Raw genomic sequence first — 24945 nt, forward strand, 5'->3', positions numbered from 1 at the left:
AATATTATGATGAAAAAAAAATCTTTATTGTTTTGGCTTTTGCGGGACTTGATCATAGACCATTTATCCAGATATTATGGGTAGTCCATGTTAATTCAAGCATTATTTCTACATTATATGGAGAGTCAGTGTTAATGTATGACATTTCCTCTCGGTAGGTTTTATGGTGACTAAAACTAGTTTCCTCATTCAATTCCGTTACAGTGTCATTCCACAGCAGCTTAGCCGTAACATGCCCGTAGATGCCATCTATGAAGCACATAGTCCAAGAGAACACCAGCACTGGGACGATATGGCCTTGCTTTTGTGTGACGGGTTGCATTGGATTTTGATGTGTAGGCCCTCTCTGAGGTCACTCCTTTTCCTTGATCTTGTTGACAAGGGTTTCTCCTAGCGCCTCCAACACCTCCCGCTTGTAGTCATCAAAGTCGCCATCGATCTGATTGACCGCGCAGTCCTCGACTACCCACATATTACACTTGGTCTCAGTGATAAGCCTGGCATCGTGACTCACAATGATAACAGCTGTAGAAGAGTGGAGACCGTCGCCAATTACTTATTGTCCAAGCAGTAAATAATTTCAGTATATAGCATTACTATCATGTTCATAATGTGTAGCCACATAGTTTATCGTTACATACCTCCTTTGTATTCATTGATGGCTTCTGATAAGGCATCAATCGACTCAATATCCAGGTTGTTAGTGGGTTCATCCTGATAGATGGAAGAAAATGATTCAATCAATTTAGAGTTATTAATTAAGAACAATGATGCCATATTAATCAAGATGTGAAATAGTAAATGCTCATCACAAGTTGACTCCCAGTCAAGAGGGTTTAAGTGGTAAACATTAGACATTTACATGATACTAAACCTGTTATTTCATTACTAAAATCTAATGTAATTAACTTAGTCGATTAAAGCTGCTATAAGCAATAATGTGTCAATCTTTATTTTTTTTGGTATTCAGACAGCCAGCAAGGAGTATAACCCCCCCCCCCCCCCCCAAAAAAAAAGCCCCTAGATGTGTCGGAGACTAAATCTTTTTTGGGAGCGTTTAATCAAATATTCATTAATAATTCCACCCCAAGACGTATAAGCTGCACGTACCAAGATCAGTACATCGGGTTGGCGGCAAGACAGCTCAGCAAATACTACACGCGCCTTCTGTCCTCCTGTTGAAGAAACTGGAGGTTACCAAGATCACCAAACACTAACACTCAAAAGTGTGAATTGATTCCATAACCCATTTTTGGCGGGAACCCCTTTTGGTGTTAACATTATGTTATGCTTTAGCTATTGAAAAATAGCAGATCTACAAGCTCATAGCGCACCACCGAGTGGCGCGCTACGAGCTTGTAGGTCTGCTATTTTTGAAAAATCGTAAAAATGTGGTGCAAATCTTTGAATATATATTCTTTCAAAGTGAATGTTTTTAACTCGGGTCTAGATGGGATAATCATATTTTGGTTCTTACCTGAGAGTTTGGATATCTGAATGGTGTGCGCGTGGCTCTCCAGGCCAAAGCGACCCAGGCACTTCCTGCTGTCCTGATACTGAAGGTTGAAGTTCCTCTGAAGATAGTCTGTGGCTGCTTCGTCCATGTTCAACTGGTCTGCATACTGCTGGTTGAAGAAACCCACTTTCTACAAGGGGAGGAGGGGGGCACATGGACATTGATTGATTGATGAATTTATTAACAGATTGGAGAATTACAGTACATTTCAAGCACAACTCAATACAAAACTGTTAACTGTGGACGACGCCATAAAGTATTACACTTGTTTACAATAGGGCCTACCATGTCCAATTCATCATTTACCAATACACAGTGTCAAGTGGGTATTAACCAGACAGTGGCCTTGTGGTTAGATTGTCCGCCCTGAAACTGGGAGGTCGGGGGTACGATCCCCGGCCGGGTCATACCAGACACCGTAAAAATGGGACCCAATGCCTCCCTGCTTGGCACTCAGCATCAAGGGTTGGATTGGGGGGTCAAATCAACTAATCAAATGATTCCCGAGCGCGGCACGGCTGCAGCTCACCGCTCCTTGGCTGCGGGTCACCGCTCCAAGAGATGGGACAAATGCGACTTTTTTTATACAGTACCTTTGTTCAATTTGGAATGAACATCCACTGTATAGTACTGAGATATTGTGTTTAAGATTATTGGATTTTTAGATAGGAAATTGCATTTTAGATTAAAAGTTTTATATTGTAATCAGAAAAATAATTCAGTGTTTTTAATGGCACCTGTCTTTTTAAACTTGTGATCATGCTGAACATTGGATAAACATAAAAGAAAATTAACAGTATACTGTATATAAAAAAAGCCTAGATTAGATGAAAACAATGGCGGAGACTTAAAAGCAGACATGTCCTATATCACAAATTAAACCTAGGCAAATTTAATATAAGATATAGAATATGCTCATCCATCTACAAATGTCTGTGTCTGTCCTTCGTATATCTCAAGGACCATTCATTCGATCAACAACACATAGTGAAGTCGTACGAGTGGCTGACCGCCTGCTCCAAACTGGCACACGTTCTGAACGCCGACCAGGCCCTGAACATTCATAACATTACCTGAGCATTCAACAGCTAACATTACCTGGCCATACAACAGAGTGAAAATGTTCAAAGTCATTTATCTATTCATAATATTTTAGGATTTAAAGTTATCTCAAAAGGTCAGGAAAGGTTTAACTCACCAGCCGATGATTCCTCCTCATTTCACCTTTGCCCTGAAAGATGATTAGTTCAGTTTACTCGCAAGAATGTACATCGACTCGAGGCAGAACAAAAACGTGGGGAATTTCCTCAGACTTACTGGTTGTAGTTTTCCAGTGAGCAGCAGTAATAGGGTACTTTTTCCAACGCCATTGGGTCCAACTATGCAAACTGTGGATGGGAATATGAGAATCGAAAGTTAACAGGGGTGAGACAAGCCACATCTGAAATGTTCTTATATGACAAATAACATTTTAAAAACAAGTTTGTGGTTTAACCACTGGTTAAACCGTAGTCTGAAAGTGAAAACGCACCTCTTCAGACTCCTTCTTAGCCCGTAGCACTTGCCCTAGCCTCGACGACCTTACAGGCGTATCTAAAGGCTCAACTTATGTAACTTGGATAGCATTTTATGTAGACATAGCACTCTATAGTGTATACGCATAGTTTCATTACATAGATATTCCACTGTTAGGTTCTTAGCTTATGTATGATTCATGATGACTTTTTTATGTTACCATGTTTTTGTTCTTGGTTACTGGAACGCTCTGGATTAACCCATTTTGGGCGGGAACCCCTTTTGGTGTTTTAAACATTATGTTATAATTTAGCTATTGAAAAATAGCAGATCTACAAGCTCATAGCGCGCCACCGAGTGGCGCGCTACGAGCTTGTAGGTCTGCTATTTTTGAAAAATCGTGAAAATGTGCCTCAAATTTGGAATATATTTTTGTTGTGTGTTGTGTATGTATTTAACTCAAATCTTTGCTTCTGGAGGGTCCCTAGAACAACATATTTTCAGATGGGGGGTCTCGGAGGCCAATTAGAAATCATTTTTGGGGTCCTTGACATGAAATTTTGAGTGATATAGGCCTAGAAACAGGTATTTCGGAAAACTGTCAGGATTTAGAAGACACTTTTTTTCCAGGCCTAAATGGGTTAAGAGCGTCTGCTAAAGGCCTAAATTGTAGGGAATCTTTGCCAATATTCTATTTGAATCCAATCATTCCATTTGACTCTCCGGTGCTGAGAGCGACCTCTCTACACACGGCACATTGCAGCGTTATTTCTTCCATGTCCTCGCAATGAACAACATGGATTCCGGTTAGAAATGGGCTAAATTGCGCTTTAATGGCTCAAATTAAAGTGGTACACTTACTCCTGGACTCCATGTCAATTCCAAAGTCCACATTCCTGAAAAGAGGCTTTTGTCCCTCGTAGGCAAAGTCAACACCTGTATTAGGGAGAAGCATAGCAGAGTTGATGTATATGCATGTACGCAAGCAATCACAAGCTCACAACGCGTCGCAGCGCGACGCGTTGTGAGCTTGTAGATCTGCTATTTTCGGGGCGCAACCCTGCACTCTTTATCTACTGGAGATGCGGCGTACGGCGTTTTCGAGCGGTGTTCTAAACAAATTGGTGCAATGCAAAATGTTGCGTTCAAGTTCAGGGGCTGAAGAAGCCCCCTTTGATGTCTATGTGTGCACGTCCCTGCAAAAGGAGGAAAACCCTGATTTCAGAAAGCGCTTACAATGTAGTCCGAGGATGGGGGGAGAGAGCGGCGGGGGGTCAGGGAAGGTGAACTTGACGGTGTATTCTTTGGGTCTCTTCAGGAGCTCCTGACTATCCTGGCTCTCCTCCTCCATAGCTCCTTTCTTTTTGCCCTTCGCTTGTTTTCTGGTCAACAATTCCTTCGTCTGCTTCTCCTAATGGCAAAAAAAACCAAAACAAAATGTTTTCTGGTCAGTGCGTCTTTCGTCTGCTTCTCCTAATGGCAAAACAACAACAAAACAAAATGTTTTCTGGTCAGTGCATCTTTCGTCTGCTTCTCCTAATGGCAAAAAAAACAAAACAAAATGGCGTTGAGTGTTGCAAAAATGTCAGCAAGACCAAGAGACTGTATGAGACAAGTTTCAATCGAACAATAACAACAGTGAACGTTTCAGACCACCTTATAGCAAAAGAGTATTTACACTAGAAACACCAAAATCTATGAGATTCTTTTTTAGACCGTTTTGCTGCGGTTAATCTTGGCCTCCGATTTTCTTCAATTCAACCATTTTCTTCGTTAGTTGGATTGTTCAGTGAAAGGGAACATAGACATGAAAAGTCTCCTCTTATTGAATATATCATGGCGTAAGTAAACGATAGAAATAAAAGTAATTTCTTGGGTGAACTGTTCCTTTCAGGACCTGACCTGACCATGAACATTTCCCACATTTCAATTATTATTTAAGAGAGAACCAACATGGCTCCATGACAAGACAATTCACTTCCCACATTCACCTGAAAAAGGTACACAGACACGTGTTAGTACTGTCCATGTTCTTTGTACTATTGTTGTGGGATATTCAGCCATAAGTCATAAATCTGAATCCCCCCCACCACCCCCCTCCCCTTTTCCCCGCACTGTATATGTTTCTTTTCCCTTTTTACCTCCTTTATGGTGAATTCCTGTTCTGTTCTTTGACTATATAGAAGTGTCTATTTGTACGTCTCTAAATGTTTTGATGAATTGAACATGGTGGACCCTCTTGTAAACAAGTGTAATGCTTAATTGGGTCGTCCACTCACAGTTAAGTCTTTGTATTGAGTTTGTGCTTGAAATGTACTGTAATTCTGCAAACTGTTAATAAATATTTCAATCAATCAATCAAGTATGAAATGCAATGGTGGTTCAGGGTTCAACCGCAAGGTTGCCAGTTCGAACCCGGGCTCCCCCAGAGTTAGTGTCGAAGTGCCCTTGAGCAGCAAGACACTGAACCCCCAATTGCCCCCTGATGTGCAGGTTGGTGCCTTGCATGGTTTCCGCCGCCATCGGTGTATGAATGTGTGTGTGAATGGATCTATGTAAAGCGCCTTGGATAAAGGCGCTATAGAAATGCACCATTTTAAGTTTCAGTATGTGAAACCTGACCACATGGCATCAGTACTTTACCTACTTTTTTTAATGGCTAGAACAGGGGTTCTCAACGTTTTTGGCCGGGGACCCCCGGAAATGCTTTGGCAATGTCTCGGGACCCCCGCCCCGCCCCCTCCCGACCCCCAATATAAATTGACTGCTACAATAACCTTAAACCATTTTGGGCGGGAACCCCTTTTGGTGTTTTAAGCATTGTTATAATTTAGCTATTGAAAAATAGCAGATCTACAAGCTCATAGCGCGCCACCGAGTGGCGCGCTACGAGCTTGTAGGTCTGCTATTTTTGAAAAAAAGTGAAAAAAAACAAAATTAAAAAAACAAAAACAAAATTTAAATAATTTGGGGACCCCCTAAAATAATTTGGCGACCCCCCGAGGGGTCGCGACCCACGGGTTGAGAACCCCTGGGCTAGAACATGATGAAATGCATTCCATTTCATTCATATGATAATGCCAGGTTCATCTTTAACCCTGGTATCTATAGTTTCTTGAGACACTACACTGCACTCATTAACAATTACATTCAGGCTCAGTGCTTTGAAAGAGAAACCCTGGGAAACAGAAGGGAGTGGTGTGGTGTAAATGAACATGAATGGACCTAGATGATGCATATCAATGGGTCTCCTGTTGACACTTACTGTGGTGCCCCTAACAAGCACAATGTGTCTAGCAAACACAACTAAATCAGAGGACATGATGCATTTCATTAAACACCCCTGGCCTCTATTGAAACAGACCGGTGATTTGAGCATTTACAATTTAGACATTTAGCTTTTAATCCAGAGCGATTTACAGTATCAAACCAAGTAGTCTTATGCACACCTGATGGGCTCTGAGACGAGTGCGTAGGACCGTAGCAGGCAGGGCTGAAAAAATGCACATAAAGTGCACAAAGTGATGCCTGAAGAAGGTCTTTGACCGAAACGTTGCCTAATAAAGTGTTCAAATTGCAAAGCAAAGTAAGCAAAGCAAAGTTCTTTGTTTACCCAGGGAAGTGGACTCAGCTCGAGATGCTTGTTTACAGCCACACCCTGCTCATAGAACATTTCATGGTATACTACACCATAGTATAGCATATATGTATAGTTTATATGTATAGTGTCATTATATAGATATGTTCTAGTTATAGTTTATATGTATAGTGTCATTATATAGATATGTTCTAGTCACGTTCTTAGCTTACGCATGTTTCGCGATAAATGCATTTTACATATGTGATGTATTCCCATGCTTTTTGTTCTTGCTTAATGTAAGTCGCTCTGGATTAAGAGCGTCTGCTAAATGCCTAAATTGTAAATTGTAGGGGTTCAATGCCTTGCGCACGGGCACTTCAGCAGTGGTAATTTTAACGTGCCGGTCCGGGGATTCGAACTGGCGACCTTCCGGTATCAAGACCGCTCCGCAAACCGTTCGGCCACTGCTGCAAGTGCAGACAGTGTGCATTTTTCGGAATACTTTTGGTGATAAGAAATTACCATTCACCAAATTCAAACACTGCGGAGTGGCAACGCTCAGCTAATGACAAGACAAATTATTTCCCTAATTAATGAGTCCATTTCAAGAGGAGATCCGTCGTTACCTGCATTGTTCTGAACTAGTTAAAAGCCTATAGAGCCAACTCAATCTTCTTAAAATCTTGGAAAGAAATGGCCATGATTGTCAGAAGAGATTAAAGTGCAGGTCCACTTTGAATTTTCCTGGTTACCAGATAAAAACCAAATGCTTGTTTGTCAGTTACCTCAGCCTCAGGTAGCTAGTTATAATGTCCAGTAGTTGTCCAACTGGTTAATTCATGATAGCCAATGCGGTTAGATTATGCTAGCTACAAGAAAATATGAGACGACCAACAGCCGACTGGGTGTGCCCATGGGATATGGCTAATCTCTTAGTAACATAGATGTGAATGAAGAAAGCTCTACTTACAGCCTGTTTGGTCGACTTGCCACCAGCCTTCAGGTCCTTCAGCTTCTTCTCCTGCTTGTCGTACTGCTTCTGAAGCTCCTTCTGTTTCTGCACGTACATCTTCTTAAATATCACTTTTGGAAAGGAAAGACATTAATTTAGTCTAGCCCCGTCAGAAGACCAGAGATCTCCGCCTACTCTTGTCTGGTCTAAAACTGTGTAGAAACAACTCAGCAACGTAATCCAGTAGGCATAGGTTTATTAGCACAGGTTTAGCATCGCGTCATTAGTTCAGGAAAGATGCGTATCTGTTGTACACACAGACACAATACGATAAAAAAAACAACAATACGATGAAAAACCTTTACGGATATACCGGGAAAAAACAATCGGCACCTAAAGGGTGATGGTATCGTATTCTTTAGACGAGGACACAGCGACAGGTTTTGTACGTGGAGCTGTACATGTGTACGTACGGTAGTTGCCCCTGTAATAGAACAGTTTCTGGTAGTCCAAGTGCATGATGTCTGTACAAACTTCGTCCAGGAAACTCTGGTCGTGGGAAACGATGAGGAGAGTCTTCTTCCAGCCTTGAAGGTAGCTTTAAATAGAGCAGAGGATTCAAAAAAAAAGAAAAAATGAAACAATAAGCGCTTTTCGAAAACAATGTTTACAAAGTGCTTTACAATGTCAAGGGATAACCAACAACAATCAAATGGCATTGGTTAGACCAGTCATTAGTCCTACAACTACAACCTATCTCAAACCCTCACCCTAACCCTAACCTCCCACGGGGCAGCACACCTAAACCTAACCTTAACCCATGTCTAACCAATGACTAGTCTAAACTAAGTATGCACCCCGTATAAAATAGACAGTATAAGACGATGATAGAACCAAAGCATATTATACATACATGGACATGAAAAATGAGCAACATGATAAATCTAAGGAAAGGCTTTAGTGTACAAATATGTTTTCAAAAGTGATTTGAAAGTAGACACTGAATTAGCTAGCCTTAAAGCCAAAGGTAGGTCATTCCAGAGTCTGGGTGCCCGGGGCCGGTTGCCCATAGTGAAAGGCAGGTTATGGAAATCATTTCATTGAAGCATTTATGTGCAATAATCCGGGATTATGTTTTATGTGAAAGTCAGGTCTTATGGTGATGGCAGACATGCAATAGCCATAACAAACTTAACTTGTGTTCTTTACATTTGTTCACATAACCAAACTAAGGTCACATTCACACCTCCACGCGGATGGGCGGAGAACTTGCATCATTCTTGCATATTTAATTTGCTGCGTTTGCCTTCACACTGGCTGTGTCGAACCACAGCAGGGAACGTTACCGATGTGTTCAATGGGCTCTATGCAGCCAACACTTCCACGTTCAGTTTGGGCCACCAGAACGCTTCCGGTCGGCAGCCACTCATTCACTGTGAACGTACGGTCGTGATTTTGTATGAATACATTTCAGTTCTTTAAACCAGCGGTTCCCAAAGTGGGGTCCGCGGACCCCTAGGGGTACGCGACGCATAGCCAGGGGGTACCCGAAATAATTCCCAGAAAAAATGTTAAAAACTTTTTTTAACATTAAAATTATGTTTATCTACGTGGTCATTTCTGCCAAGTTGTGCAATAAACGTATTTTGTGTGTTTTTCATTGCGTTTCTCCCATGTTTGCTTTGGGCCAATAGCTGACATGATTACTAAAACTACAACATTAGTCAACCTGTCGTGACCCCAAACAGTAACAGCAGGACGCATGCTGCAGAAACAACAAAAAGACTCAGGACACTTGAAAGGTTTCTGCGGCCGCTTCAGATGAGGGGGTACCTGGAAAAATGTCTACCCCAAAAGGGGTACCTGGTCCAAAAAAGTTTGGGAACCCCTGCTTTAAACCACACTATTTCATTTGATAATGTGATGGCATTGTTTTTCATAGTTTGTATTATTTGCGTTGCGACGTTGACATGATGATACGAGTTAGAAACGTCTTAAATCTCCTGTTAAAAACAGGAGTTCTTCATGGATTTCTCCAGTCGTTACCGGTGTTGCGATTGCATTCACACCTGCTGTGATCCGCACTCTGCTGTGCTTTGAAGCGAAGCCCCCGTTTTTTGGCGCAGTAGAATGCGCTTCTTTGATGCGCATAAGGATTCTAATGAGCCTTCACACCTACCAAACGAAGCGCACTTTTCGACAACCCGCAGAAGTATAGCATGCTGGTTTGAATGCGACCTAAATGATTGGGCAAATGGTTTGCTTCCAGAGGTTGTGCCTGATAGAAAAGCCTGTAGGCCTTCCTCAGCGTGAATGAATGCGTCATTTACCCTGAGGAAGGCCTGCGGGCCGAAACATCCTGTCATAATGATCTGCTTCTGGGGTTGAATGACCAAAATAAACAAGAAATCCCAAAATGGATGAAACCGAGTGCTAAAAATCTTGACTATTTCTGCCAGAACCGTGCACTTCTTTCTTTTTCAAGGTACAGGGGTTTTGGAAATCATATGAACAACTATTGCCTTATTCGCCTATGAACTCATGTGTAAACACCCAAAGTCTCTTCTAGAGCCTCCAAAAAAATGTAAAACTAGAAAAAGTGCCCTTCTGGGCACAGGTCTCCACCAGGAGGATAGGACTGTGTGAGATGTTTGGCAACATGTTTAGGAGTAATATAAACATGTTTGCCTTTGATGGCAATTGGATGATTTGAGGCATTTTGTTCCAAAATTGTTGCAAAAATCAACCTGTTGGTGGCGCTATAACAGGCCAATGTGAAAAGGGTGGGATATATTCCTCAGCCTAGTAGGAAAATGTGTGAAAGATTTCACGTAAATTGCATGCTGCGTTCATGATTTGAGGCTTTTGTTCAAAACGGGGCAATCTTGCAAACTGTGAAAGCCAATTATAGCCAATTAGGATGGAATATGAAATATGGGACAGATCCGACTTGAGCACATGACCATAGAGATACTCTGTAACGATTTGTGAGATTTTTGGACAGAATCTGGAGGAGTAATATCAAAAAATGTGTTTTACAAAAGTCGGCCTCCTGGTGGCGCTATAAAAGGCAGATGCGGAAAATGCAGGTCAAAGGTTTGTCCTTGGCCTCTAGGGAGTGTGCATGCAACGTTTCACGCAGATCGGTGCAGTTTTAGGTAAAACATGTGAAAAGCTGCCTCATGGTGGCGCTATAACAGGCCGTTCTGGAAAATGTGGGGCAGAGGTTCATCGTTGGCATCCAGGGAGTGTGTGTGCAAAGTTTGGCATCGACCGGGTTAACGGTGCCAGAGATTAGCTGGTAACGGACGGACGGAAGGACACACGGACACACGGACGGACACACACACACACACGGACGGAGTGCAAAACATACTCTCTCCCCATGCCTTCGGCCTGGTGGAGACAATGACAGAATCACAATATGAATCTAGGAGGCCAGTAATTGTTTTTTTTTTAAGTTACGTTTTTTTTAAAAGTTAAGTTAAGTTGTGTGTGTGTGTGTGTGTGTGTTTTGTGTGTGATACAGCTGCGCCCTCTGGTGGCGGGCGGGTGGTGTTACAGCGTGACACACAGAGACACACACACACACACACAGACAGACATGTTCTGCTAGGTCTCATAGTTAGTGCTCATTGCGTTCGCAATTAGAAGACACTGGCGTTGTCATGTAGCTCTACAATTCTAAATGATAAAAGCGGCACGGTACTTGTTAAGCCAGATGACGGCATTCAGGTCCAGGTGGTTGGTGGGCTCATCCAGCATCAGGAGTGTGGGCTCCATGAACAGAGCTCTGGGAAGGAAAACAGGTGTGGAAGATATGACTGAAGGGTGTCATGTAGCCTACACAAGTTAAACAATTTAGACCTAAGTTCGATTCTACAAATGTCTTCTAAATCATGACAGTTTTCTGAAAAACCTATGTTTCTATGTCAGTGCTTCTCAAACTATTTCATGTCAAAGACCCCCAGAATTATATGTAATTGGCCGACGCCCATCTGAAAATATGTTGGTCCAGCCAGGGACCCCCCCCCCCAGGAGCAAAGATTTGAGTAGAAAAGAATATATATTCAAAGATTTGCGCCACATTTTCACGATTTTTCATGCCGCGCTATGAGCTTGTAGATCTGCTATTTTTCAATAAAGTACAACATAATGCTTAAAACACCAAAAGGGGTTCCCGCCCAGAATGGGTTAAACAATTTCAACCTGGGAGTCCCTAAAGGCAAGATTTAACATTTCAAAAACTTTCTAAAATGTTGTAGATTGGCCATTCTTGCTTCTTTTGTGCGACACTGTTGTACAAGGTAAGTATGAAAATAGGGCAGACTTCCATTTCATTTCAGTGTATGGCGGACATTGTACCTGGCGAGGGATACTCTCATTCTCCAACCTCCAGAGAACTTCTTGGTGGGTCTGTTCTGCATCTCAGGAGTGAAAGAGAGACCGGCCAAGATTCGACGTGCTTTAGCCTCTGCGGCTGCAGCTCCAATGGCCCTAAGCTCCTCATAGACCTGGAAAAGACAAGACAACAGAGTGAGCCTTGTCCAGTTTCAAAGAGAACCCATTATAATATATAAGTGACAATTTTTCTCTTATGTCACACATACTGTGAAACCACCATGGCCAATGGAGCCATGTATTATTTTGATAATTAAACACCCCCCCCATGACATTCTATTCCATTTAATAGACAAACCTCATTGAACCTATATATTTTCCAATATCTTTCCTCTGACCTGAAAAACAACTTTCCACTTTTTTCATGACCATGGGAACATGGAATAAACGTGACAATGGGCCAGATTCACCAAGGCAATTTACCACCAGGTGTAAATGAAGTGCGTAAATTGAGTGTGTATATTCCATACGCTCAATCTCACGTGCCATTCATCAAAGGTGGCGTACCTGCCTTCATCTGTGCGCATCACGGCTGCAGCTAATTTCACTAATGTCTCTCCCAAGCGTTTCGCCCGGTGTCGCCTCGCATAAATAGAACATACACGCCCATTTCACGCCATATAAGGCAATCTCAGGTGAAAAATGTCACAACCTGCAAAATGCACAGATCTCCAAGCTTACAACGGTGAACGCGGTGCTCCGCGATGCACTGCATGAACTTATTTTGACAGGCAAGTCTGTCGCAATGTCAACTGACTGAACGTTATAAAGTATAGGCTAATCTCACTTATAATGCAACTCTAATTTATTTAAGTTCAACCTCAGGACCAAGGCTATACTTTGCAATTAAGAGCTGCATTGATTAATGAGGGGAAGTCCCTTTTGGATTAGGCTACTATCATATCACTGTCTGTCTGAATGCCTGGGGAATGGATTTGTTCTGGACACGTAGCCATCTCCATTTTCAACCATACCATACAAGTAAGATGTGCGAACGCGGGAAGCGAACGCAGCTCGTAAATTGCAATAACAACAATTAGAATAAATTACATACTTTTTTAAGTTCTTTTTAAGTTAAGTTGTGTGTGTGTGTGTGTGTGTGTGTGTGTGTGTGTGTGTGTGTGTTTTGTGTGTGATACAGCTGCGCCCTCTGGTGGCGGGCGGGTGGTGTTACAGCGGGACACACAGACAGACAGACAGACACACGTTCTGCTAGGTCTCATAGTTTGTGCTCATTGTGTTCGCAATGAGTGGTATATTTGATGATGATAATATTAAAATGATTCGCGGGACATTTGGAGTTAGTTGCCACTTGGCAAAGTTGGCATGATGGAAGTTTGGTGCCGAGGCATGACGTTCACAATGAGATCAATATAGTAGCCTATTATAACACATTTTGGACTGAGGTCGATTAAAAAAAAGAAGGCTTCTAAATCCCAACATCTTTCTGAAAAACCCATGTTTCTATGTCAGTGGTGCTCAACCTTTTTCATGTCAAGGACCCCCAGAATTATCTCTATTGGGCCCATCTCAAAATATGTTGTTCCAGGGACCCCCCAGAAGCAAATACTTTAGTTAAAAATGTTCACTCTGAAATATATATATTCAAAGATTTGCGCCACATTTTTACGATTTTTCAAAAATAGCACCAAAAGGGGTTCCCGCCCAAAATGGGTTAAAACTTTGACTGGCTGACTTGCAAACACGCCGATGCCATTCAATAATGTGGACTTCTATTTTTTTTATATAATTAGCCCTAGTGACTGTCAGTCTGTATCAGTCAGACCGTTTGTGAACCATAGTAGAAATTATGCATAGGCCTACAAGCACAAGCTGCGCAATACAAAGAATTCGGCTATATGTTTAGGCTATAATTATTTGTGCTGACCAATGTTGGGGGACATAGCCTACATATTTTATTTGAGGTTTGGAACTATTAATTGATTCAGCATGAATACTAAAGTATGCTAAATGCATTTACGCTTTCATCACAGACCCTGAAAGTCAGCTTGTCACTTGACTTGGAAATGGTTGTAGAATATGCCCCAAAGTCACGGCCAAAAGAAGATGATGAATTCCACACGTTAACGTAGAAATCGGTCGGTACGCTCAAAACACGAGCGTAAATTGCTTGCTGAATCTGGCCCAATGTCTCTCACCTTATCTAGTCTCTCTGCCACACTGTCCTCTCCTTTCTCCAGCAGGGTCTGTAGTGACTTCTCTTCTTCCAGGAGCTTCAGGCGACGGGTGTCTGCCTTCAGCACCGCCTGGACGGCAGGAGTGTCGTCGGCCAACACCTCTGACGGGAGGAGACACACAGGGGGACAGTGAGCAATGGATGGAGAGAGAGAGACACGCAGGGGGAGAGACACAGGGGGACAGTGAGCAGAGGATGGAGAGAGAGAGACACACAGGGGGACAGTGAGCAGAGGATGGAGAGAGAGAGACACATGGGGACAGTGAGCAGAGGATGGAGAGAGAGAGACACGCAGGGGGAGAGACACAGGGGGACAGTGAGCAGAGGATGGAGAGAGAGAGACACAGGGGGAGAGACACAGGGGGACAGTGAGCAGAGGATGGAGAGAGAGAGACACACAGGGGGACAGTGAGCAGAGGATGGAGAGAGAGAGACACATGGGGACAGTGAGCAGAGGATGGAGAGAGAGAGACACGCAGGGGGAGAGACACAGGGGGACAGTGAGCAGAGGATGGAGAGAGAGAGACACAGGGGGAGAGACACAGGGGGACAGTGAGCAGAGGATGGAGAGAGAGAGACACGCAGGGGGAGAGACACAGGGGGACAGTGAGCAGAGGATGGAGAGAGAGAGACACGCAGGGGGAGAGACACAGGGGGACAGTGAGCAGAGGATGGAGAGAGAGAGACACACAGGGGGACAGTGAGCAGAGGATGGAGAGAGAGAGACGCAGGGGGACAGTGAGAAGAGGATGGAGAGAGAGAGACACACAGGGGGACAGTGAGCAGAGGATGGAGAGAGAGAGACACATGGGGACAGTGAGCAGAGGATGGAGAGAGAGAGACGCAGGGGGACAGTGAGAAGAGGATGGAGAGAGAGAGACACACAGGGGGACAGTGAGCAGAGGATGGAGAGAGAGAGACACATGGGGACAGTGAGCAGAGGATGGAGAGAGAGAGACACATGGGGACAGTGAGCAGAGGATGGAGAGAGAGAGACACGCAGGGGGAGAGACACAGGGGGACAGTGAGCAGAGGATGGAGAGAGAGAGACACACAGGGGGACAGTGAGCAGAGGATGGAGAGAGAGAGACACATGGGGACAGTGAGCAGAGGATGGAGAGAGAGAGACACACAGGGGGACAGTGAGCAGAGGATGGAGAGAGAGAGACACACACAGGGGGACAGTGAGCAGAGGATGGAGAGAGAGAGACACACACAGGGGGACAGTGAGCAGAGGATGGAGAGAGAGAGACACGCAGGGGGACAGTGAGCAGAGGATGGAGAGAGAGAGACACGCAGGGGGACAGTGAGCAGAGGATGGAGAGAGAGAGACACGCAGGGGGACAGTGAGCAGAGGATGGAGAGAGAGAGACACGCAGGGGGACAGTGAGCAGAGGATGGAGAGGGAGAGAGAGAGACACGCAGGGGGACAGTGAGCAGAGGATGGAGAGGGGGGGAGAGAGAGAGAGAGAGAGAGATCCAGGGGGAGAGACACAGGGGGACAGTGAACAGAGGACGGAAAGGGGGAGAGAGAGAGAGAGATCCAGGAATTCTTTCCAGTAGAGTTCACTCTTACCTTGTTCACACAGCAGCACATCAATGTTGGGGGGAATACTTAGTGCTCTGTTGGCAATGTGTTTCAGTAATGTGGTCTTTCCTTTGCTGATAGAAGAGAGACAGGAGAGTAACAGTTTGTTACTGATAATTAGATACATTTATATTAAGTTGTGTTTTATGTAGCGTACATTCTGTACATTTGTGTTAAGGATCCGCTTGAAAATGAGATGGTTCATCTCAAGGAGTTTATCCTTCTAATAAGGGTATTCTAATCTAGACCGTGTCTTGAATGAGAGAATTTACCCATTTGGTCCAACCAAGCCATATCGTCTGCCCGCCACAATCAGAAGGTCAGCGTTGACAAAAAGTTGCTTTCCGTGAGCAGATATGCTGAACTTCTCCAGCTGGTGGGGGTCATGAGTTAGAGATTTTAGGACACATTAGCAGAAATAACGTGCATTTTAAAACAGTTTTTAATATTTAATATCATATTGTCTATGTCCCTCAAAGTTATTTCTAATGGTTTGAGCCTCAATCACCACTCTGATATAACCAGTCCTCGTCATTTCTTTCTGGACTTTGAAAGCAGTTTTAGCTGCAATACCACAATGTCCTGAGGTGGTGGGGGTGCTGATATGCAGATTATTTAATATTTGAGTCATTATAATACTGATGCTAGATACAACCAGGCTTGTTTCCATTCCATGCCAGCTTGGAAAATCAACAATGGCGGACATTGTAAACAGTGGAAATGCAAATATGGAACTGAAGACTGAAGAAGAGGAGGAATTATACAAAGTAGGGTGACATTGATGACATCACGATGAGGACAAAATCAGTTGAGCTGTTCCTGAGAGCAATTTTCATTTAAGCACCCATATGATATGAAAGCCTGATTGTTCAAAATTGGTTATTTGTGGGGATAGAAAACACATATGGGAGCCCCAAAAACACAAAAGAAATTGAAAAGTTGAATTTCATGTTATAGGTCCTTTAACCCTTAGAAGATGAAAGACGCCAATTGGCGTCTTCATCAGAATTCCGTAAATGATCAATGACGCCAATTGGCGTCTTCACAGTTTTTGATGAATCTAAACATATTAATATGCTCCGAAGCGCTGTTTAAATTCCTGAGCTTATATTCCAACTACATTACCCAGAAAACCCGTGTCACGTGACACACGTGTACGTGTTGCCATTGGAAGCTGGTCCCACCCCCTGTAAACAGTGGGGGCAGAGGGAGTCTTCATAGTTATCATTGTTTTGCCTGTTTGCCGTCTCGCCCGAGCGATTTTCTAGCAGAAAAAGTTGAAAGCAGTACTATTTATTTGAGCGAGTTTTGTGGTAGTAGTATTGATCCATACGCGTCCCAGTCGCCTTCTCCAGGCGGAGTAGCCCTGGTCCAGTGCTTACAGCGAGACTCGCTGCTCCCTCCCTCCTTTTTTCATTGTCTCCCCATCGTCGTCCGATGAGCTATACCGGGAAACCATTGAAGAAGACGATCAACCCGGAATGTTTTGAGGTAATCTTATTGTAGAAAATGCCCTTCTATAGTGATCAGAAATCATAAGATGATCGCTACAAATAGATGCTTGGATAATTACTACTACTAGTCAGATCATGACGCCAGAATGACTCACCACGATGGCCCCCAGCCATTAGCCAGCACCGAAGGTGCTGGCTAATGGTGTTGGTCGGTGCATTGGTGCTGGCTAAGGGCTGGAGGGGGGGTTGGTGTCGATCGGTTGGTTGCTGCAGTACAAATGTATCGTAGCAGGCATGCACGCATGGCAGTACAAGTATTTTATATTGTAGCGTGCCTTATAGGCGAACTGATCTTTAGAGTAATGTTCGCTCCTTTTATTTACTGTCTACAAAGACGGAGAACAAACATGCATCGTTTACTGAAGCAACGCGTGGTTATGATGACGTTGCTACAAGGATCGGAGGGGGGACGGGGAGTGAAGCTAACAGTAGCGTATTATATAAGATCTGTATGACGTTTCATTGACGTCTGAGCTTGCATGATAATTGCATTCATTGTATATTGTATACAATCATGATTGTACATTGTTTAGTGTGTCTCCGTGTGATGATGATGATGACGATGATGTCAGATAGCCTACGTCCCCCCCCCCCCCCCCAACTGGCTATTGGCCGGGCTGACTACAGCTAAATGTTTATTTTTTATATATTTAGAACTGGCATCAGATGAGGAGGAGGATGATGATGATGATGAAGACGAAGAGTCAAGACTGCGATGGAGTTCTCCGACACTGAACCGGATGCATTCATTCATTTCAGTTGTTGTTTTTTTTAAATTTAGCCTACACACACACACACCGTCAAGAACAACTGGAATGCAGTGGTTTGGGGACACTGGGGAGTTTGGGGACAACTGTTTTGTATGTAGGCCTATTTATTTTCTGTAGTATTTATTATAATTGTATTATGTTAGTCATAAAAAATAAAAGACAAGCTTTTACAATGAGTTAGACCTGTCATGGCTATTTTGTTCACTAGTCTGAGGTTTATGGTTTGACTAAGCGAGTTTCAACTGTGATTTACTCTGTAACGGTAGATGGTAAGAACCCAATTTTTTTGTTATAATACAGTATACATTCAAGTCTATATTTTGATACATATCATGGGCACAAAGTCATATCAAAACAATGTCCTTGGATGAGTTTTTTATCAAAACTGTTTCTTCACAACAGGTTTTTGAGATACATGCATGAATAGACACGGTACTGGTAAGACTATGTAAACATGGTATATATCAAAATGTGCGTTAGAATGTCTAATTTTACCCCAAAAAAGAATTGAGTTTATATGATGTTCCATTTCAGAGCTAGGGGGACTTTTAGCTGGATAGGTCAGATTGATCATGACTGACCATGCTATTTATAGATGGCAAAATATCTACAGTGGTACATGTGAGAAACTTTTTATTTTATTTTAATTGAACTAGACAACTCACCCTTTAAAATGAGATATTGCATGGCTATGTACGCCCAGCAGAAAAAAAGTTATTTAGAAAATAAAACTTCAACCGGTCATAACTTTTTTTGTTGTCCTAGAAACACTACCCAGTGTAAATGCAGGCTCTTTTAAATGGCTTCCAACACCACAACTAAACATTTTATCAACTCAGTTCATTTTTTTCCTGGAAGCAGACAAGCCAAGCTTTCTCTGAAGGTCTTTCGTTGTCACACATTCACAGCAGAGAATTTTCAATAAATCATTCAAAAACGCCATTCTGCCATAGAGAAGTCTAAAAACTATATAGAAATCCATGAAACTCTCAAAGAGTTAAAGAGGAACTTTTGCCATTTATTTATATAAATCCTGTTGTTCTGATCCTGTGACGGCGGCTCAGTGGTAGAGTGGCCGAATGGGAACCGCAAGGTTGCCAGTTCGAACCCGGGCTCCCCCAGAGTTGTGTCGAAGTGTCCTTGAGCAAGACCCTGAGTCTGAACCCCTAATTGCTCCTGATGGGCTGGTTGGTGCCTTGCATGGTTTCCGCCGCCATCGGTGTATGAATGTGTGTGTGAATGGAATGCACAATCTATGTAAAGCACCTTGGATAAAAGGCGCTATATAAATGCACCATTTACGTCAACATTTCACAGAGAAATACAAAGAAACGCTTAGGTATTTTTGGCTATGTTTTGCCAACACAGTTTATGTTGACACTAGGATGACTACCGGTCAGCAAGGACATTTGTTAACACCCTGAGCGGCAAGGACAGAGTTCTCCATTCAATCAATTAGTAACGCCCAGCACTCAGGACGGCGATTGATCAAAAGGACGGAGATTATTGATATCAAAACCGATCGCATCGCTCCAGACTGGGAGCATCTGTTGCACAACATTTGATGCTATTTTCCGGTTGGGACGTCATCGAAAATGTCCCCCCCCCCCCCATCAAAATTCTTGAAACTAAATCATTCTGTCCAATTCTAAGAAAAGATTATGTGTTAAGACGGCCCACCGCGGTCCCGTCGCTAGTCGCATTAGAATTAATCATACCTCCCGTGGTTGTCGATCGCATCAAGAGTGTGTTGGCTACATCACTAAATGTGCTCCGCTGCTATAAATCGCTGGGCGCTCCGATTTAATGGATTAAATAACCCCCGGGCGTTCGGGGAGTTAATGGATTTTTATTTTTCTTGTCTTTTAATGTTTTGGTGGGGTAGGTAGGGTTATTTGTATTGTGATGACAGGCAGCTCACCTTGATATCAGAGGCGTTCTCCAGCATGGCTTGTCTGGAGGACAACTCGGCCTGGGACACAGAGAAGTCTCCTTCTATTGCATTCTGGGCACGCACGCTGGCAACCTGCTTCTCATACTCCATCTGGAATTATACACATTATGGTCAGACGCAGAGCAAGCAGACTGAAATAATAAGCTGGGCAGTGTTCCATCAGACATCATCAAGATGTGTTTCACCATGTTAATGATTTTTTTCAGACCTCAAGTTCTAGGAAACACAGAATGGGGGGACTTTTTTATTATTTCCACACAACAGCTCTAAGGTATATTAATGACATAGTAAAATGTTGAAAATTAGTGGAATGCCCCTTTAAGTGCACTGCCTGGAGTCGTTTGCATAGGTGGATGTCCAGAACCGCTACGCCCATACATAAGGCGGCATATATAGAGATGGCCAGATCCGCCAGTGCGACCGCTATGCCCATAAATGGTCATCAACCACAGCTCTTCCCAATTACCATTTTCTTTTTCTTCTTTTTCTCCTTCTTGCTAAGGTTTGCAAATGGGTCGTCATCGTCCTTCTTGGCCTGCTCTGCGATAACGTCCTCAGCACACTGATGGGTTGAACAAACCACACACACACACACACACACACACACACATTGGAAAATGTGAAGAAAGATTTAAAAACACAAGACCCCAATAAATGCAGAGCACAAAGCTTCATAGGAGAACAACGTACCATCATGGTGTCATTATCCCCATCACTCTCCTCCTCTTCCTCCTCCTCCTCCTCCTCCTCGTCTTCGCTGCGTGGTGGAGGAACCGGCTTTCCCTTCTACATGGGAAAGGTATGACATTAAAAACATAACCGCCAATTCTCCATTCGCAACATTTGCCGAAAACAGCAGATCTACAAGCTGCAAAGCAGTGTGAGCTACTACTAGAAAGACATTTGGTGTAGAGGGTAAAAAGGAAGGGACCAAGTACAGACGAATCCACAGAGGGGTGCCCTCCCTGGCAGCTGCCATTACTGAGGTGTACCATTAACTGATTAGCTACACCTGGCCGACAGGGCACTGCTCCATGGATAATCCATGGAGAGAGGGGGGTGCGCCAAGTTATTATGGTAGGTCCCCAAATTATTAAAAAAACAATATATATATATACACACACACACACACACACACACATACATACATTTTTTTTTTTTTAATTTTGCAACTGAATGGCTGGAAAAAGGAAATTAAGAGTTTACATTCACATAATACATGCATAAACTTCTCCTTAAAGGAGAATTCCATGCTAGAAGGCTTTCTTACTTTTATTTGTAGTTGTTACGTCCCCACCAAAGAGGTCCAGGTGTTATTTTGTGCAAAAGTGCATTATTGGCCATTTCCCCTAATATAAGCCCTCAATGGGGGTTGGGTTTTTGTGCTAATTCACTTATTTCCATCGAAATAAGTAGTAAAGTGTGCCGCTTGGGATACTATTTACATTATGAAGAGAGGATATATACAAAATAAATTATGTTTGAGCGATGGAAACAAGCGAATTAGCACAACACCCCAATGCCCCATTCAATTCAATTCATTGAGGGCTTATGGTAGGGGAAATAACCAATAATGCGCTTTTGCACAAAATAACACCTGGACCTCTTTGGTAGTTTGGTGGGGACGTAACAACTACAAAAAAGGGTAAGAAAGCCTTATAGCATGGAATTCTCCTTTAATGATTATAATCTGGTTTCAGTATTCATTTATGATACATTTTCACAGGTTATTTTTGCAGTCAGTTTGTATTGGGGGTGGGGCAGGTGTCGAGACATGGCCAAAGCATTTCCGGGGGTCACTAGCCAAAAACGTTGAGAACCCCTGGTCTATAGAGACCTGGGGGAACATATATATATATATATATATATATATATATATATATATATATATATATATATAGGGTTTAACCCATTTAGGCCTGACGTCGAAATTAAAAAAAAGTTGGCTCTGAAAGAATATATATTCAAATATTTGTGCCACATTTTCACGATTTTTCAAAAATAGCAGACCTACAAGCTCGTAGCGCGCCACTCGGTGGCACGCTATGAGCTTGTAGATCTCGTTATTAACTTGCCTTCTGCTGTGTTTGGACCTTGGCTGGTTTGGGTTCCTTTTTGGGTTCCGTCTTCTTGGGTTTCTCCTCTACTTCCTTTTCCTTTTCGTCTTCCTTCTCATCCTCTTCTTCATCGGATGCAAACTGATAATGTGATGTAAAAAAAATAAGTTAAGTGTGATTAAACATTTTGACAAACACCTCAGTCTCAAGACAGACTGCATCCACAGTGGACTAGTGCTGCCTGCAACAGTTCTCGTGCCGAGGAAGGGTGAGGACTCCATGTGAATGAACAAAATTCCTGTTGTATAGACATACCCAATAATATGTGGCTAAATTTGACTGAGGGGCTGCCCACCAGTTTGACCCACCAGTTTGAGATATGGTTTACAGAGTAATGTCTTGCAGAAAACAGCGAGTTGAGAAAACAGGCTTGAAAGGTTCACTTCTGTGGACTATTAACATTACACCTAGCTACATGTTTAAGCATTTATTGTCGATTTCAGACATGCTCTTGTATGTGAAGAGTCTGCCTGTGCTATTAACTAATTTTGGACTTTTCCTCTAAGCTGGAGGTTGCACGATGGCAGGCTCTCAGTCAAATCTGGTCATATTATGAACCCTTTCTAGATCAGCTACAGCATGTCTGTGTTTATTACACACTAGCTCTGTATAAATTATGGTTAAAAATATCAATTGTTTTTCAGCGAGCTCAGGGGTACTCTGATAACTTAACTCTGATCACAGTCCAGATTGAAACTGTACGATTTAAATACATTTTCTTCACAAAAATTGCTTTTGACCGTCATCTGATGCTGTATCTATGATCAAAGACGAACCACGGCCACTTCTGCAATACTGGCGAGAATATACAGGCATGCCAATCCCATCCAAATAAGGTACATTTGTGAAACAACAGATGTCCACGTATTAGTAATTATACACAAGAGAAAGTTCAGGAAGCTAATCCCATCCCAAAGCGGGGCTGAAGATGAGAAATAAAAAAAGTGTACATGTCAGTGAAGAACGAAGTTGATGTGAAATGTTGCCTTCCACCTTCAAGTCCCACTACATGGAAACAATGAAGAAAAGAAATGTAAGGTAACACAGGAAATAAAAACGAATAGAATACACACATCACTTTAGTAGAGGTGCTGGGTTCAAAAGTAGCATCAAGAAAAGAGAAGCCGAAAGGGCCTTTCTGTGTGGAGTTTGCATGTTCTCCCCGTGTCCCCTAGGGTAGGTACCCTCACAAAAACATGCAGTAATCCTAGTCTCTAAAACTACCTCCCCCTGGCCAGCCGGGGCGCCTGATGGGGGGGAAAGGAACTGGTCGGAATAACGTGTTCCTTCCACGCGCTACGTCCGGCCAGGGAAACTCCCCCCTGTCAGGTGAAACGAAGCAGCTTGGACTCCTCATGCATAGAATGAGACATGAGGTCAGTCCGCTGCCCCCCCCCCCCCCCCCCCAGGTTGGCAGAGGAAGTGTAGCGCCCAGGATTACATTAGATAATTGGCACTGGGTGAAAAAACTGGGTTGCAAAATCGTGGGATAAAAAAAAAATAAAAAAAAAAAAAATAGAGAAGCCAAGGCTCGAAACGTGGTCAATTCTTTTCTCTTTTCTTGACACAGGAAATAAACAAAGATGGAGGGTGATGGGTAGTATAGAATATATACAGAACCTTTTTTAGAACCCACCTGCACCTTCATAGGCTTAGATTTAGCTTTTTTCTTGCCTTTAGACACCTTCTCAACCTCCTGTATCAAAGACGGACAGACATGTACAGAGATATACCCATCGTTTTTCAGTAAATAACCTCTCAGCCTACAAAGAACAGATGTTTAAAAACATCAATAAAATAACCTTCTGGAGCTGGTTCATTTGTGCATCTTTAGTACAAGTTCCAAATATCTATGCTCACTGCTCAGAGCAAAGAACAGAACAGTACAGACCAATAGCCAAAGGACGGTATAGCTAAAAAGAAACATTTTTTTAATTAGTCAGGAAAAAACAAACAAATAGGCCAACACAAAAGCAAACCAAAGCTCTTTCTGCACTTGCACCATTGTTGCAGTCAAACAAAGCAAAGCCTGAAAAATGTCGCCCCCAATGGTGGGGCGGACAATGGCAACAGACAACTAGGTAGAACCAGAGTAATATAGTAAGAGAGTGGCGACACAAAGCAAAGTTCTTTGTTTACCCAGGGTGAATGGACTAAGCTCAACGAACTTGTTTACAGCCAGACCCTGCTCATAGAACATTTCATGGTAGGAGTTCAATGCCTTGCTCAAGGGCACTTCAGCTGTGGTAATTTTAATGTGCCGGTCCAGGGATACGAACTGGCGACCTTCCGATAACAAGACCGCTCCGCAAACCGTTCGGCCACCGCTGCCCCGCTGACTCCCCCATTGTAACAATGGAATGCGGAAGTGCTCATTCTATCTCAATGGGATAGTTCCAGTCATAGGAGCAATGTTTGGAACTATAGCCCATAGGCACCCGCTTTGCGGCGAGATCAAAGCGTGTCGCTACTCTCCTACTCTACACTCTGGGTAGAACATGCTTCAATAAACATTTCTACTGTACAACTACACACACAAAAAAAAAGAATCACAGTACCATTTGTGGTGGTCGATCTTCATCAAAAGAACCTTCCTCGTCACTCTGACCGAGAGCAGCGAAGATGTTTCCACCCTGAAAAGATACAAAGATGCTTACCATGCAGAACACCAGAGCAAAACTCTTCAAAACCATCACAGGAAAAAAAGATATTCTCAACAAACCTTAGTGTTCTTGCCACCTTTACTGGGGACAAATGCTGTGGAGAAAAAAAAAAGGAGAGGCTTGCCGTTATTGCCATTTGTTATTTCACAAAATAAATTTGACGACTTAAACCCTATTA

The 24945-nt window shown here is 43.0% G+C and overlaps 1 protein-coding gene across 2 annotated transcripts in view; it reads right to left on the bottom strand.

The window, feature by feature from the left end:
* Positions 1-2: 2 nt before the first annotated feature.
* The window catches only part of abcf1 (ATP-binding cassette, sub-family F (GCN20), member 1), a 28646-nt gene continuing 3703 nt past the window's right edge, over positions 3-24945 (bottom strand). Inside the window, exons 5-26 of one of the 2 annotated variants that reach the window (XM_079521853.1) lie at positions 24827-24861; positions 24663-24737; positions 23741-23800; positions 22063-22185; positions 20678-20773; positions 20454-20549; positions 19955-20077; positions 16022-16122; positions 15738-15823; positions 14124-14263; positions 11929-12077; positions 11273-11356; positions 8037-8161; positions 7582-7694; positions 4268-4442; positions 3893-3967; positions 2834-2904; positions 2715-2747; positions 1478-1646; positions 1111-1175; positions 642-714; positions 3-525 (exon numbers count right to left, since the gene is read on the bottom strand). In XM_079521853.1, the coding sequence (XP_079377979.1) occupies positions 353-525; positions 642-714; positions 1111-1175; positions 1478-1646; positions 2715-2747; positions 2834-2904; positions 3893-3967; positions 4268-4442; positions 7582-7694; positions 8037-8161; positions 11273-11356; positions 11929-12077; positions 14124-14263; positions 15738-15823; positions 16022-16122; positions 19955-20077; positions 20454-20549; positions 20678-20773; positions 22063-22185; positions 23741-23800; positions 24663-24737; positions 24827-24861 (2240 nt within the window). In that variant the 3' untranslated portion in view covers positions 3-352. The remainder of the gene's footprint in view (positions 526-641; positions 715-1110; positions 1176-1477; positions 1647-2714; positions 2748-2833; positions 2905-3892; positions 3968-4267; positions 4443-7581; positions 7695-8036; positions 8162-11272; positions 11357-11928; positions 12078-14123; positions 14264-15737; positions 15824-16021; positions 16123-19954; positions 20078-20453; positions 20550-20677; positions 20774-22062; positions 22186-23740; positions 23801-24662; positions 24738-24826; positions 24862-24945) is intronic. The other variant, XM_079521854.1, reaches the window with a different exon arrangement.

The sequence above is a fragment of the Electrona antarctica genome (assembly GCF_951216825.1).
Source record: "Electrona antarctica genome assembly, chromosome: 15".
Classification (NCBI taxonomy): Eukaryota; Metazoa; Chordata; class Actinopteri; order Myctophiformes; family Myctophidae; genus Electrona; species Electrona antarctica.